General features: G+C 40.9%; 1 protein-coding gene across 3 annotated transcripts in view; it reads left to right on the forward strand.

Moving 5' to 3' along the window:
- The window catches only part of PTPN13 (protein tyrosine phosphatase non-receptor type 13), a 181211-nt gene that overhangs the window by 157411 nt on the left and 8981 nt on the right, over nucleotides 1–14819 (forward strand). For 2 of the 3 annotated variants that reach the window (XM_087724069.1, XM_087724071.1), the window contains exons 33-42: nucleotides 51–222; nucleotides 644–854; nucleotides 2679–2749; nucleotides 3060–3115; nucleotides 5902–6025; nucleotides 7883–8014; nucleotides 9089–9168; nucleotides 10805–10860; nucleotides 12519–12625; nucleotides 14311–14459. In XM_087724069.1, the coding sequence (XP_087580195.1) occupies nucleotides 51–222; nucleotides 644–854; nucleotides 2679–2749; nucleotides 3060–3115; nucleotides 5902–6025; nucleotides 7883–8014; nucleotides 9089–9168; nucleotides 10805–10860; nucleotides 12519–12625; nucleotides 14311–14459 (1158 nt within the window). The remainder of the gene's footprint in view (nucleotides 1–50; nucleotides 223–643; nucleotides 855–2678; nucleotides 2750–3059; nucleotides 3116–5901; nucleotides 6026–7882; nucleotides 8015–9088; nucleotides 9169–10804; nucleotides 10861–12518; nucleotides 12626–14310; nucleotides 14460–14819) is intronic. The other variant, XM_087724070.1, reaches the window with a different exon arrangement.

Raw genomic sequence — 14819 nt, forward strand, 5'->3', positions numbered from 1 at the left:
TCTATCTCTCCCTCTCTCCCTCTCTCTTTCTTCGACATTCACATCTGCAGGTTAATGAAATAGATGTTACTAACATGAGCCACACAGATGCGGTCAGTTATCTCCGAGCTGCTCCGAAGATGGTCATGCTGGTGCTTGGACGTGTTCTGGAACAACCTAAGATCCCTATTTTTCCTCATATGTTGCCTGACATCAGCCTTACCTGCTCTCAAGAAGAATTAGGTAATCCCACATTTCATCATGCTTTTTTTTTGAGGACAGCGGTGTCATCCTCTGAAGCCTGCTACCGAGCATGTGCTTTGCGTGCGCATGTGCACTTTTCATGCATGTGCACCTTTGACACACCTGCGCAGCGCTAAAAAAGGAACATCTTGAAGCCTCCCAAGTCTGCAAAGATAAGTAGAACAGCTGGGGGGGGGGGAAGATCCGCTGTGCCAGGCAATTTAGATTAGTTAGAAAGCAGGAAATCCGACGATTTTAGCTAATATAAATCGTGCATCCCAGCTGATCGTCACCCAGCTGATTGTCAGAAATGCCGGTTTGCCCGAACCAACATTTCACCCCTGCTTTGGGATTTTGGGATCTCCTTTTGTTGCTTCTAAAGTTCTACCTTTGCAGCTAAGTTTTTCTCCCTTTCTTTCAGGTATTTCCCTTGCTGGTGGTCATGACAGTCTTTATCAAGTGTTATATATTAGTGATATCAGCCCCAAGTCTGCTGCAGCCATGGAGGGAACGCTTCATATTCTGGATATCATCCATTATATCAATGGGATCAGCAGTCAGGGAATGAGCTTGAAAGAAGCCAAGAGGGCGTTGGAAATTGCTCTTCCAAATGTGATCCTGAAAGCAACAAGGTATTGCCTGGAATGCTTACCTGTGCAATTGGTCCAGTGGTGGGTTGCAGGCGGTACGCCCAGAGCACCGGATAACGTTCCAGTACGGTGCTCCTGAGGGCCCGCCCGCCTGCCCGAGCTCTTTATCGGTCTTTTAAGTCTTCGGCACCTGTGCGACACTCATTTGAGCAGCTGGAGCATCGCAGAGGGGCTAAGACGTATGCGCGCGCCATATAAACATCGGCGGGCCCGTTCCAAGCGTACCAGTTGGTACGGGATCCGGAACCTACCACTGAATTGGTCTGATTCAGTCTTGCCTTTATTCCAGAGTATGACCTGATCATACTAAGTGAAGTTTGTTTGTTGAGTCATGTCTGAGTCCTCGTGACCCCATGGACCAGACCATGCCAGGCCCTCCTATCCTCCACTGGCCAAAGTCATGTTCACTGTTAAATATCTCTGGAGATCCAAGACAAGATGCAATTTGCTCACTACCAAAAAAGTATTTGGGTTCTTGTACTTCTGAGCAATGTCTGTCCATGGAAATCAATGGTGCTTAAGTTATATTTCTAGTAATTAATGACATTTTAAATATGAAATAGATAAAATTCAATGCTACTCCTGGAAAATTTTAAGCCTCTGATGGTTTAACCTTAAGACTTGGAAATTATCAGATGAAACTTTACAAGGCTGGGAAGGTTAAGAAATAACAATCACTTGGATTTCTCGAATTTTTTTTACTGCTAGTGGGGTAGTGACGTGGGACGCGGTAACTAAGATGCTGACATTGTTGATCAGAAAGGTCGGCAGTTTGGCGGTTTGAATCCCTATCGCCACATAATGGAGTGAGCTCCCGTTACTTGTCCCAGCTTCTGCCAACTTAGCAGTTCGAAAGCACATAAAAAATGCAAGTGGAAAAATAGTAGAAAAAAACTTTGGCGGGAAGGTAAACAGCACTCCGTGCACCTTCAGCATTTAGTCATGCTGGCCACATGACCATGGATAAGTCTTTGGACAGTGCTGGCTCTTTGGCTTTGAAACGGAGATAAGCACGGCCCCCTAGAGTCGGGAACGATTAGAACATATTTGTGAGGGGACCCTTTACCTTTACCTCTAGGGTAATGAAGCCGAATCTTGAAAGTCTACCAATGTAATTGTCCCAAACAGTTAATACCATGTGTATTTAAGGCAGACTTACTCCGAATCTCTTTCTCACGTTTTCCTGTTCCTGAATCTCTTCTCTAATGGTCCTATTTCTGTCAGCACCTCTCCATTAGATAATTAGGAAAGGAAGACCACGAGTCTCCATGTGTGGAAATCAAATGTACTTTTACTAATTATAAATGATTAAAGGCATAGCGAAGCAAAATCTGAATATTTAGGCGCAAAAGCGATTGATATATAGAATAGCCCATTCCCCTCCCCTTGGCATCACAGTTACAGTCCAATCATAATTCTCCCAAGTGTCAGGTGCGAGATAACTTCAAAAGGCATCGGTGCCGTTAGTCCTGGCGGGAAACTCCCACGCATGCGTAGTCCGATCAGCAGCTGAACTCCAGAACCTTCCTCCAGCACAATGAGTAACCCCTCCCAAATACCATGCCCTCCCTCCCCGTTTCATGGCAGCCGAAGCAACAGCAAAGCAGAGGCTGACAATTTCCTTTCTTAACTTCTTTTGTTCCGAAGACTGTTAGGCATTCCATGATACAAGGTATTTCTGACAGGACCTGTCTCTTATGAAAAGTTGGTGAAACATCACCAGTTTTAAATATATTTAGGGGGGTAAAATCCATTTGTATCCGAGGCAAAAGCTGTATGTAAACCTTTTTTTTAATCTGATTTCAGAGATGGCCACCCGATATTTCCAAAAGCTAAAGAACATGAATTCATTGGTCTGAAGTCAATCAAACAGAATGGTAAGGGCATAATTTTGAACATGCTGACCCTCTCTGCAGAATAATATCCTAAGGTAATGAATGATTTTCAAGAGAATGTCATGTTGGGTTTAATTGAACTCCTTTGCCAATATAAATAATTACTCCATAGGTTTGATCTGAATGAGAGTTTGGGGTTAGGGGGCAGGCATATTTCAAATATTTGACAATGTTTACTTGATACCTGAAGGAAATAATATATTTTTCATGGCCAGACAATTTTATCTGTTACTATAAAATTAAAAATAATAATAAACCAATCTTGTTTTCTCTCCTGCCTTCTTTTTGAAAGGCCACTTCCAGGGAGAACATTGTAGCAAAACAGAAAGTGGACCTGATCATTGCAAAGTAAGTAATCATGAGCATTATTTATATAATTTGCATTTATAAAACATGAAGCACAATGATGAATTATAAGATTATAAAATTACAGTCAAAAACACTTGAAAGAAATACACTGAACACTATTAAAAAGTAAAATAAGGAGATGCATTTAGGAAGCTCTGGATTATAGAGCTCATTCAGGTATTCAGGTCATTCATTCATCCATTTATAGTTAGCCTGTTTCTTGCTTTCTATGGGGAGTCAAGAATGAATGGGTATAATTAACTGAAAAAGAGAAATATTTCATTACTACAGTCAGTCAGAAAAAAATACAGATAGTCCTTGACTTTCGACCCCAATCCAGCCCAAGATTTCTGTTGCTAAGTGAGACATTTGCTAAGTGAATTTTGTCTCATTTTATGACTTCTCTTGTCATGTTTATTAAGTAAATCACTGCAGTTATTTAGTTAGTAACACAGTAGTTAAGTGAATCTGGTTTCCCATTGACTTTGCTAGTCAGAAGGTTGCAAAAGGTGTAACATGACCCCGGTACACTTCAGCCATAAATTCGAATCAGTTGCCAAATGTCTGGATTTTGATCACGTGATCATAGGGATGCTACAATGGTTGTAAGTCATAAGTCACTTTTTTCAGTGCCGTTGTAACTCCGAACACTCACTATACAAACTTGTACGTCAAGGACTGCCTATACATGTTGTTCACCTGTGAAATTAAGAGAAAGGATGTGCATACATCTGAAGTATGGATATAATAAGCTGAATGATCGTTTGGGTTGGAATTGAATTCAAGCAGGGAAAAGTAGATTTAACCATGAATGAAAAGGCTATGAATTGGTGTCATCTAGTTTTTTTTCTGAAAACGTACATGAAAGCAGAAATCTATCCATTGGTAGTTATTGCATGTTATACTCTAGTGCAGGGGTCAGCAATCTTAAACAGTCAAAGAGCCACAAAGATCCTAACCGGAAGCCCCCCGTTCAATTCTGGAGCCGACTGGAAGTCTGGTTCCCCCGCCATAGAGTCTCCTCCTACCGCGGCATCCTTTTTTCCTCTACATGTCCTAACCGAAAACCCTATCAATTGTGGAGCTGACTGGCGACAGGGAGCTGCAGCAGAGGGATGAAAGAGCCTTGCACTAGTGTATGCTAATAATAAGTTTGGAAAGAAAAGTGTGCCACGCTCTGATTTAATGTGATCTAGAAATATGTATTGTTATGTGATATGACTGGGTGAGTGAGAACAAGACCAAAAAGTACAAAAAAGTAATTGAGCTACGAATGAGAATGGTCCCAGATAGCATCTGCTTAAACAAAATATTGTTTTAATCATGTTTATTAGTTCATACAAATGGCAGTGGAATGAATCAAAAACCATAACTGCTCTGCGTGTTTATAATGAAAGATAGAAGGACTAAGTGGTGGATACAATGGGATAAGAGGCTTGGTGCGTGGATAAATCAGTTTTTGGAAATTACAAGAATAGATCTTAGAAAAAAAATAGACATAAATCTGCAAAGAAATAGAAAAAAAATGTGAAGGGGGAAAAATCGTAAGAAGAGAAAATATGACTCCTGTATACAAAAGAAGATAATGACTGGAATAAATAAATGGAAAACAGGCATAAAAGGGTATGAAAGCTCCTTGGAACACAAAGCAAAGAGTTATGTTGTAAAGTGCCAGAGATATGTGTGGTTATACCAATGGAAGGTTTGAAAAGAATGATTGGATGTGAAAAATCTCATATAAAAGAATGTTGACAAATGAGGATGAAAGATGTCACATAATGTATAACACAACATATAGAAAGTAAAACAATAGTTGTCAAATAAGTAGTAAAAGATAAATGTGCATCTTGGTAGAATGTTAGTAAAGATAGGAAAATGGACGGATAAGTAGCAACAGCACTTAGACTTATATATCGCTTCACAGTGCTTTTACAGCCCTCTCTAAGCGGTTTGGATACACTGATCCAATTTTCAGGCTTTAAGTCACCCATTTAATGCTCAACTAATGCAAGTAGCCATGTCTTATCTCAGTATCATGTGGAACTCTGAAAAGAGACGCAGCTGCTTTAAAGAAGTTCTGCATTTATAGGCTTTCAAAGAAGCTTTTGCCAACTGTGGTAATTCTTAGGATTTAATTGAGGTTTTTTGAAAGTAAACTAATGTATCTTTTGAATCCTTCTCAGAGGTGGCGCAGTGGTTAGAGTGCAGTACTGCAGGCCACTTCAGCTGACTGCTATCTGCAGTTCGGCGGTTCAAATCTCACCGGCTCAAAGTTGACTCAGCCTTCCATCCTTCCGAGTTGGGTGAAATGAGGACCCAGACTGTGGGGGCGATATGCTGATTCTGCAAACCGCTTAGAGAGGGCTGAAAGCCCTATGAAGCGGTATATAAGTCTAACTGCTATTGCTATTGCTACGCCAGTGATGGCAAACCTTTCCGGCACCGAGTGCCCAAACCGGAGCGTGTGTCACAGCCCTGGAAACTCAAAGACCAATTGGCCAGTGCGCCTGCATTCGCCGCCCACCTGGTCTTTGGGTGCGCGCTGGCCAGCTGGTCTTTGGGTTTCTGGGGCTCCGGCACATGCAAAGATCAGCTGGCCAGCACGCATGCGCACACCAGAAACCAGAAAAGCAGCCGGCAATGGGGAGTGTGCCCACAGAGAGGATTCTGCATGCCACCTCTGGCAGACCTGCCATAGGTTCGCCATCACAGGTCTAAGCAGTTAATCGTATATCACAAGGAGTTCTTCAATTTAAAAAAGCTTAATTCGTCTCGGTTGTTCTTAGATTAATGGTGAAACAAATAACAGTCTTCAACTGAAAAGCCTAACCCAGGATCTCATCTCTAAAGAAATGCCTCCAAGTGATACAGTTTTCCAGGCCTCAGATTTCCCCAACAACAACAACAAAGGTAATGACACTGGGATAAGCTTGTCTGCTTTTCTAAGTCTTAGGAGTTTTCTGGAATAGCATCCAAATTAGACAGCCTGTTTGGTATAATGGTTAAGATGCTGACCTAGAAACCAAGAGACTGTGTGTTAGGAATATAATTCTAACGGTTGGGTTTGCAATGTATAAATCATGTAACAAAGTGGTACCTGTTTCTTTAAATCATACTGTAAAATGTGATTGATTGCTGTTTTCCTCAATCGGCCATAAGAGGGAGCCAGAATGACTTTTAGCTCTCTGTTCGTTAGATGCTGGGCTGATCTGATCTGAGTGTTTTGGAAGCTGGCTGTTAGAAAGTGCTGTGAGCTAGTGTACGTTTTGCAACTGCTAGCAAACTTTGAGTACTGAACTGATTATATGATACTGGACTATCCCTTAACTGAAAGACATTGATGACTGACTGTCTTATCTGACTTGGACTGTTTGATAGACTCTGATACCTCTATTTCCACGAAAGTAAAAGCCTATTTAAACTGCAGTGTCTCTGTATGCTGGTTTGTGCGTTCTCCAACACAACTCTAACAACGCTTCGCTGAACGTACTCGCTCTCCCAACACTGTGAGCTCTAGTCCTGCCTTATGCACAAAAGCTTAAGTGACTATGAACAAATCACTCTCTCTTAGACAAGTCACTTCACAAGGTGGTGGTTGTGGGGGGGGGGGGGAGAAGAAATATTACATATGTTCCCAACCTTGAGTTTCTTACAAAGGCAGGATAAAAATATAATAAAGAAACAACGTTATGAGAATGATACTCTTTTTGAAGGATTCATCCTATATTAATGTATGTTGCCACTACAAATGTTTAATCATACGCACCACTGTTTTATGCATTAACTTTGGTAGTGCAGAAAATGTTAGTTCAAGCAACCCCCAGATGTGCAGGCTTCAACTCCCAGAATTCTCAGTGATGGTCCTGCTTCCTAAAAATTCTAGGGGTAGAACTTTAATCATATCTTATGAAGTGTGCACCCAGAGAGGCAGGGGGAGCTGGAGTTTTGGCAACACACAGCATTCCCAGAGAGAGGCCCAGTTTAGGAAACTATCCTGAGCTGGATAGCAAAGGGAAGAAGGGATGAAGGATAGCCGCATCCTAGAATCTCTCAGGATGTAGGGTAGAAGGTTATGACTTTAGTTTGACAAGGCGCTGTCAATTGGGTGTAAGCAAATTAAACTTGAATTGAATCTCATTGTATCATCTTTGGGCCAGGCCCTGACATCGTCCCCTTAGGATGATGTAATGCAAAACTCATACATAGCACATCAGAAAAATAGATTCATTCCAGGGGTGGGTTCCTGCCAGTTCTAATCTCTTCTATAGAAGAGGTTCCACAAAACTACAGTGCCGTTTAGAACCGGTTCCAGCTCCCTCCCCCCGCCCGTCCGCACATCATCAAGATGAAGAGCGAGAGGAGGAATTCTGGGAGTTGAAGTCCATAAGTCTTAAAGCTGTCAAGTTTGAACACCCCTGGGTTTTTTCTTTCTAAAGGGTTAGGGGTGTGAGGGTCTTGTAACATGACAGCTTTAAGACTTGTACACTTCAATGCCAGAGTTTCTGAGCCAACATTTTGGTTGATAAGCAAGAGCATTGTTAAGTGAGTTTCACCAAATTTATGTTGGCCACGCCCACCCAGTCACATGGCCGGCAAGCCACTCCCACAAAGCAGCCCACACCTACAGAAGAGGTTCTAAAAAAAATTGAAACCCACCACTGATCCATTCCCAAGAGAGAATCACAATCAGTCCTTAACTGAAACTTTTTGTATTATCTTGATTTCTCCCCACCAATAATATTAATGTTCGGTTTTTCTTTATACCAGAAGTCCAAGATGAAGATTCTTACGATGAGGATGATCACAATCAAGTTATTCAGTACCTTTTAGATGTTGTCGACGAAGAAGCTCAGAATCTGCTAAATCGTAATAATTCTGCATCTGAGACCCATCATGCAGGTATGGCTAAGTTAAAACCTCAGAAAAAAAAACAGGTTATAAGGTCTGCACACCATAAAGTACGAGGAGTTCCATATTGATGTGATTTTGCAAGAATTATTTTTTCTGAGAGTGGAGCATTTATCAGATCATTAATATATACATATGGAGCAGATGTCTTTTCAATGCTAATTTGGTTTGCAAAAATGTTAAAATCCTGGGAAGCATTTTTTTTCAGTATTTGTGATGAATAGAACCAGAGTTGCTTCAAGAAATCTTTGTTTTAAGTTTTTTTGTCTTGAAACAGCTGCAACCCTTTGTCATTTGGCACTTCAGTTACAGATGGGAAGGCCCAATCTAAAAACAAATCTGGAAAAGCAAATATTAATGTATTGTACGTTGGAAGGGCTCTTCTGCACATACTTTTTTATTCTTGAAAGAAAAATGACTTTTGGGTAATGGTGTCTGAATTTTGAAGCATCTTTCTATTGGGAATTTAAGAAATGTAAATTTCAATAGTCATTTTGACTTTCTGTGGTTTCTCGCCACCGTGTACTTGAACTTTTAAGATACTTGAAGGGACTTTTGATTGAGATTTCAGTTGAGCACCATTATGCATGGAATTGTACAAAGGTCTATATTTTGTTGCTCTTCACATTGTCTTCTTGTTTTTGCACTTCTTTGTTTTGTCTTTGTTTTTAATCACAAAAAAAACCTTCACGGAACGGATGGGCAGCCTTCAGCTTGTCTGGCAGTCTGCACCTTCTAAAATCCTCCAGGATTATCCTGTTGCAAAGCTGGTGGCAAACTGTTGACTAACAACAACACAATTTCCATGTTTTTTCAGTGGGAAACAAGAGGATTAAGTCTCCAAGACTAATGTGGGTTCCTCCCCCTCCCCCAACAATCCCATCCATATTGTCCCTATTTATTTTCCCAGTTCATCCCTAATTGGGAGTGACTGTCTGGGTTTCCAGGCCTTTGTTATTTTACAACAGATGGGTATGCATGCATTTATATTTGGTGTGCAAATTAAAGTCAGTCTGTACTTTTCATGTTGGCGTTTTTTCCTACAGTGTGTTTCTCTTTCTGCAGAGACCAATGGGAAACTTTTGGAAGAGAAATCAGAGGACACAGATTATGATGGGTCATCTTTGCCGGAAGATTTTTCTGAGGTATCATAATCATTTCTATACTTTTTTTCTTTTTTGCAGACCCAGATTTTTTTCTACCCAGCATTCTCCTTGTCTTTGTTGTCTGAGCTCTCATCCTGTCCAATGTAGGGGTGAGCTAAATGTGTATTTGATATTAAAAAAACAGTCCTCAATCGAGTCCTATCTCACTGTGCCCCATAAGACGAATGCCAAACAAACAATCAATCAAAAAAATACCCAAACAGACAGAAAGACAGACAACCAAGTCCTTAATTAATCAAAACCCTAATCCTCACTTCTTTATATTCCAATAGAGAAGTTCTTTGCAAATAATCTCATCCATAATCTAACTACCACAGAATGTAAAATGAAGACCTACCGTATTTTTCAGAGTATAAGAAGCACCTTTTTCCCCCAAAAAAGAGGGTGAATATCTGAGTGCATCTTATACACTAAATACAGCATTTTTGGCCTCCTGAAACCCTGTCCCCTTCGCAAAAATGGACGTGCTGAGGGTTTGGGAGGCCTGCAAAGCTTTCCTGGGGGCTGGGGAGGGCAAAAATGAGCAACGGGCCATTTTTTTGCTCATTCTCCCAGCCCCCAGGAGCACTCTACAAGCCTCCCAAAGCCTATGCATGCCATGTTTTTTGCACACAAAAAAAGGGGGGGGGCTGTTTTCATGAAAAACGGGCCTTTTTTTGCTCGTTTTTGCCCCCAGCCCCCAGGAGCACTTTGCAGGCCTCTGAAGCTCAATGCATGCCCTGTTTTTTCTTTTTAAAAAAACTCGAGGCATGCAAAGGGTTTGGGAGGCCTGCAGAGTGCAAAAACTTTTTTTAAAAAATTACCTCTTCAAAATCTTGGTGCGTCTTATACTGTGGAGCGTCTAATGGTCCGAAAAATACAATTTGCCCTATTAATTTGTCTTCAGTAAAGTTGAATCCTAACCTTAACTTCCTCATATCTCCAGTCAAAATATAACCTGTATAACCAAATCATAAACTCTACTGAAACTCTAATATAAACTCTTGAAGGAACATCCTCCTGCGAAATGGTCCTACGAAACCAAAAAATACATTGGGGCAGTTGTCTATTCATCATATAATTGAGCCTGGAATTACAGCCATTCGTTGTTGCGGTCATAAGGCAAAGCATTATGTGACTGGACCTGATTTTTTTTAATTTTTATTTATGTTTTTATTTTTGTGATGGTCATTAAGCAAATGATGCAGTCATTGGGCAATGGGTGGGGTTTTTGTTGCCAGATACAGGAGGCAAATGCTAAAACTCAGCCAAAAAAAACCCCATAATTTATGGTCACATGACCACGGCCATACAGGTGCATCTGTTTCCAAGACCCAAAAATGTGATCATGTAGTAGCAAGGGAGGGGCAGCCATTGTAACTTTGAAAACAGGCTGTAAGTAACTTTTAGGGCAGGAGGTTCATTGTAACTTTGAACAGTTGTTGTAAATAGAGACTTACCAGTATGCAAATAGGCTATGTAATTAAAATATTAGCACTCTTCCAGCACCATGTCAGGTTGGCTGAAATTTCACTAAGGAAACCTCTATTGCAGAAAGGCAGGGAAATTTCTTATAGTCTGGAAATTCCCTCTACCTTATTGATTGCAAACTCTTCCTGATCTGCCTTTTCCCCAGCAGACCCAAATAAATGGCTGTGAAGAACACTGCAATGGCAACAGAATGTGCGGACGGTGAGTCCTTGGAGATATACATAAAAGTTTATAATGGGAACGGTAGGTTATACCTTTTGGAAATACCCAGAAAACTACAGAGATTTTGAACACAAATTCTTCCAAAAGAGGATGGGGCAGTGATGATGATGATGATGATTATTACTGGTTAATCTTTGGTGAGATTCATAGCCTTTGGGGCTGGTTGGTAGCTCAACAGGTCGAGTCCTAAGCAAGGACCTAGGAACAGTTAAGGTAACGTTGGAGGATAAAAGCTGTTCCAAGAAGGGTGGTTTTTTGTAGAAAAAATGTTCAAGTCCGATAAATTTGTTGTTGTTGTTGTTATTTTGACTAACAAGATCATCAACTGAAGCCTTTCCCAAATCTAACTATGATTACTCTTTTTACAAGACTCAAGACTGTTTTATCTTCACTGTTCTAATATTTACTTGATGGCTACAAACCAAAACAGTATAAACTTCTTGAAATCAATGAGCTTGCTTACCTGCCTGGGATTATTGCCTTCTCAGTAAGAAATCACAATTTTTCCATTTGAGGATTTAGCGGCCGCAACCCGTTCACTAAAATACGATGCAATCCTTTTAATATCAGTAATTGAGGTGATGGATTTATTTCATTGGATTTCAGATCTCCTGCTACTTTTAGGTTGTTCTTTATTTATTTTTGATATCCTTTCATGAAACATCCAGTTTCCAGGGCTGTCATTCAATTTCATTGAGGGCCGCATCAGGATTATGTTTTACCTTGGGGGGGGCAGGGGGTGTGTGGCCAGGGTGGGCATGCCACTCATGTTGGCTCACCTGTGGTGACCTGGGCTGGAGGGATCCATTTTCAGCCACCCCGGGCCTCCCTCCGGTATTCTGTCAGTGCAAACAGAACTCAGGAGGGGCGGGCGCAGCTCCGTTTTCAGTTGCCATGGCGTCCTACAGCACGCCAGATTGTAGATCAGTGCCCAGTCAGCCTGGGCTGGGCCAAGGCACCGTATGCCGGTCCGTTGATGTTTCCATGGTAGCCAGATCTAAGCAAACCAAGGACTGGATCTGGCCCACGGGCCTTGAGTTTGACGCTCTTGAGTAGGGTGATCTGTTAGAACAGGATTGTAGAAGCCCACAGGCTGGATAAGTCACACATAGGCCATGCCCACCCTGGGTTCGCAAAAACAAAAAACATTGTAATACATCACAATCCGGCCCATGAAACAATTCGAGTTTAGCTATAGCAATAGCAGTTAGACTTATATACCGCTTCATAGGGCTTTCAGCCCTCTCTAAGCGGTTTACAGAGTCAGCATATCGTCCCCACAGTCTGGGTCCTCATTTCACCCACCTCGGAAGGATGGAAGGCTGAGTCAACCTTGAGCCAGTGAGATTTGAACCGCTGAACTGCAGATAGCAGTCAGCTGAAGTGGCCTGCAGTACTGCACCCTAACCACTGCGCCACCTCGGCTCTTTGACACCCGTGTGTTAGAATGTAGGTGACGTATCTTTTTCCAAAAAAAGAAGAAAAAAACCACTTTTTTATACCCATCATTCTGATTAAGAAAATAATTCCATTATGCTTTGTTGCCTCTGTCAATTAAAATGAACGCTGTCTTTTGGAAAAGAGATGTCTATTTTTTTTTGTCTTAGAAGAATGTATTTTTCATATTTTTTTTTCAGGTTACCTCAGCAACCTTTGATAGCTCAGGTAGATGATGATGATGATATTACCTGGGGAAGTGAGGAGTTGCCAATTGAATCAATAAACCAGCCACAGCCTGTTAAAGGTAGGTAGCCATTATTGTATTCTCTAAATGGATAACTGCTAAAACCCCAGCATTTGTCATGTTTTAATGTCGGTCAGTCCTGGAAACAGTTATATTGATAGTAACAAACTAGATTTCTAGTTGTAGAGTTTTCCAAAGAATAAATTTAGTCTTCACCTGGCAGCAGAATCCCTGAGGATTAATTTCTTTCATATTCAAGAATGATCTGGAACTCTCGTAGCTAGAAAGCTACCTTAAACCAACTATTGTCATCTTCAGAGATGTACAGAAGAAGACATAACTCCAAAATATCTGCAAGATCAAGACGGAGAACTATGAAATGCTGAGACAAATTAAACTGGATTTGACGTACATTTAAATGTCGCCAATGACTCCGATCACTTTTCAAATATTTAATCTCTTTTCTTGTTTTCATGTTAAAAATTAGAATTTGTTGACAATTTGGAGGTCTCTGAGAATTCCTCCCAAGTTGTGACTTACTGCAGTCAGAAGTGTTTGGGCAGGTGGACTCTTCCCAGCCTACTGCTTGACCCTATAATGCATTGAGGCAGGAAAGATCTTCATGTCAAGTCTGTAATCCTTGTAATGGTTGCATGTGTGATCAATGTGTTGATGTGTCACTTGACAAGACTTGAGGCATGGAACGTTAAAAAACTGGAAGAAATGTAGGTCTACCTGTCTAGATTGCCACTGTCAATGAGAGGCAGACAATTATTGAAAGTCGAGATAATTTAGATAATTTAGTGACAATGTCCTATTTTTCTGGGCCACTTAATATAATATTGTCCTATTTTTCTGGGCCACTTAATATAATATTGTCCTATTTTTCTGGGCCACTTAATATAATATTGTCCTATTTTTCTGGGCCACTTAATATAATATTGTCCTATTTTTCTGGGCCTTTTAATATAATATTGTCCTATTTTTCTGGGCCATTTAATATGATATTAATAGGGCTGGAAAAATTCTGGATGACTGCTCTCACTCAATACTTATCTGATTTGTACAGCTAGCTCAAAGCTGATAGCTCAAGTTCTCATAAGAGAAATGTTCCCTTACTCTGGGATAAATCTCCTAAAGTGATGGACAAGAAGAGGTTTCCTTACAATGTTCACAACAAGGCAGCCAGAATCAACTGGCTGGTGACAAAACATCCAATTATTGAATGAAGAGTTTCCTGTATCGTCTGCTTCCATCTAGAGGTTGCCCAAATGTTGACAGCTCAGATATGGCAACTCTACATTTACAAGAAGGCAAACTAATTAGACCGGTCCTTCCTTAAATTGGCCAATTACGTCCTTTCAATTTATGGATGTAATTGAGGGTTTTCATTGTGAAAGAGAGAGGAAAAGGATTGTGATAGATCAGTTGTGGAAAGGAACGGCTTTTTTTGTAAGTATGAAGTAAGTTTTTAGGTGTTGTAAATGGAATGAAAATCCCAATGCCGTAGTAAGGGTTAAGGATTGAATGTGGAGGTTTAATGCTTAGGAGTTGTTTACCACTTGGGTTATTTATGGGAGCCTTTATAAAGGTTGTCATCATAGTATGTTTTAATCAGCCTCTGACAGCCTGCAAACTATATCATGGTGACCACTGTTGCTATAGTTCGTAAGTTAGCAGCATCGTAAGGAGTTTTTATGTGGATTTTTATTGACATCCATACATCTATCTACTTTCTGTTCCAGACTGCCCATTAATCACCAATGAAGAACTTGCTGCTCTTCCAGTAGTCCAAATTTTTCCTTCGGGCAACTACACAGGAACCAAATTAAAATCAACTATTCAGAAGCTGCGGGGCGTCCTGGAACAAGGGGTCCCATCTAAGGAGATTGAGGTGCGCGGAACTTCTGTAAAGGCAACCCTGAAAACAGGAAAAATGTTCTCTGTTGTGATGGCAAAATAATAGTTTTGTCCACCCTTTGGCTTCAGTGGGAAACCTGAGGATATTTATAATTAATGCTTCCCCCCCCCCTTTGTTACCCTGTTTTCCCCAAAATAAGACCTCCCCGGATAATAAGCCCTCTCTGAAAATATTGCAACGCAGCAGCAGCCAAGAGGTGACCACACTCGCCACCTCCTGCACCTCAAAAATAATAAGACCTTCCTGAAAATAAGGCCAAGTGCTTATTTCGGGGGTCAAAATAAATTAAGACCCTGTCTTATTTTGGGGGAAACACAGTATAGGTTACAATTA

Source organism: Thamnophis sirtalis, unplaced genomic scaffold (genome assembly GCF_051295495.1).
Source record: "Thamnophis sirtalis isolate CommonGarterSnake01/CBP01778 unplaced genomic scaffold, rThaSir2_p1.2 scaffold_10, whole genome shotgun sequence".
Classification (NCBI taxonomy): Eukaryota; Metazoa; Chordata; class Lepidosauria; order Squamata; family Natricidae; genus Thamnophis; species Thamnophis sirtalis.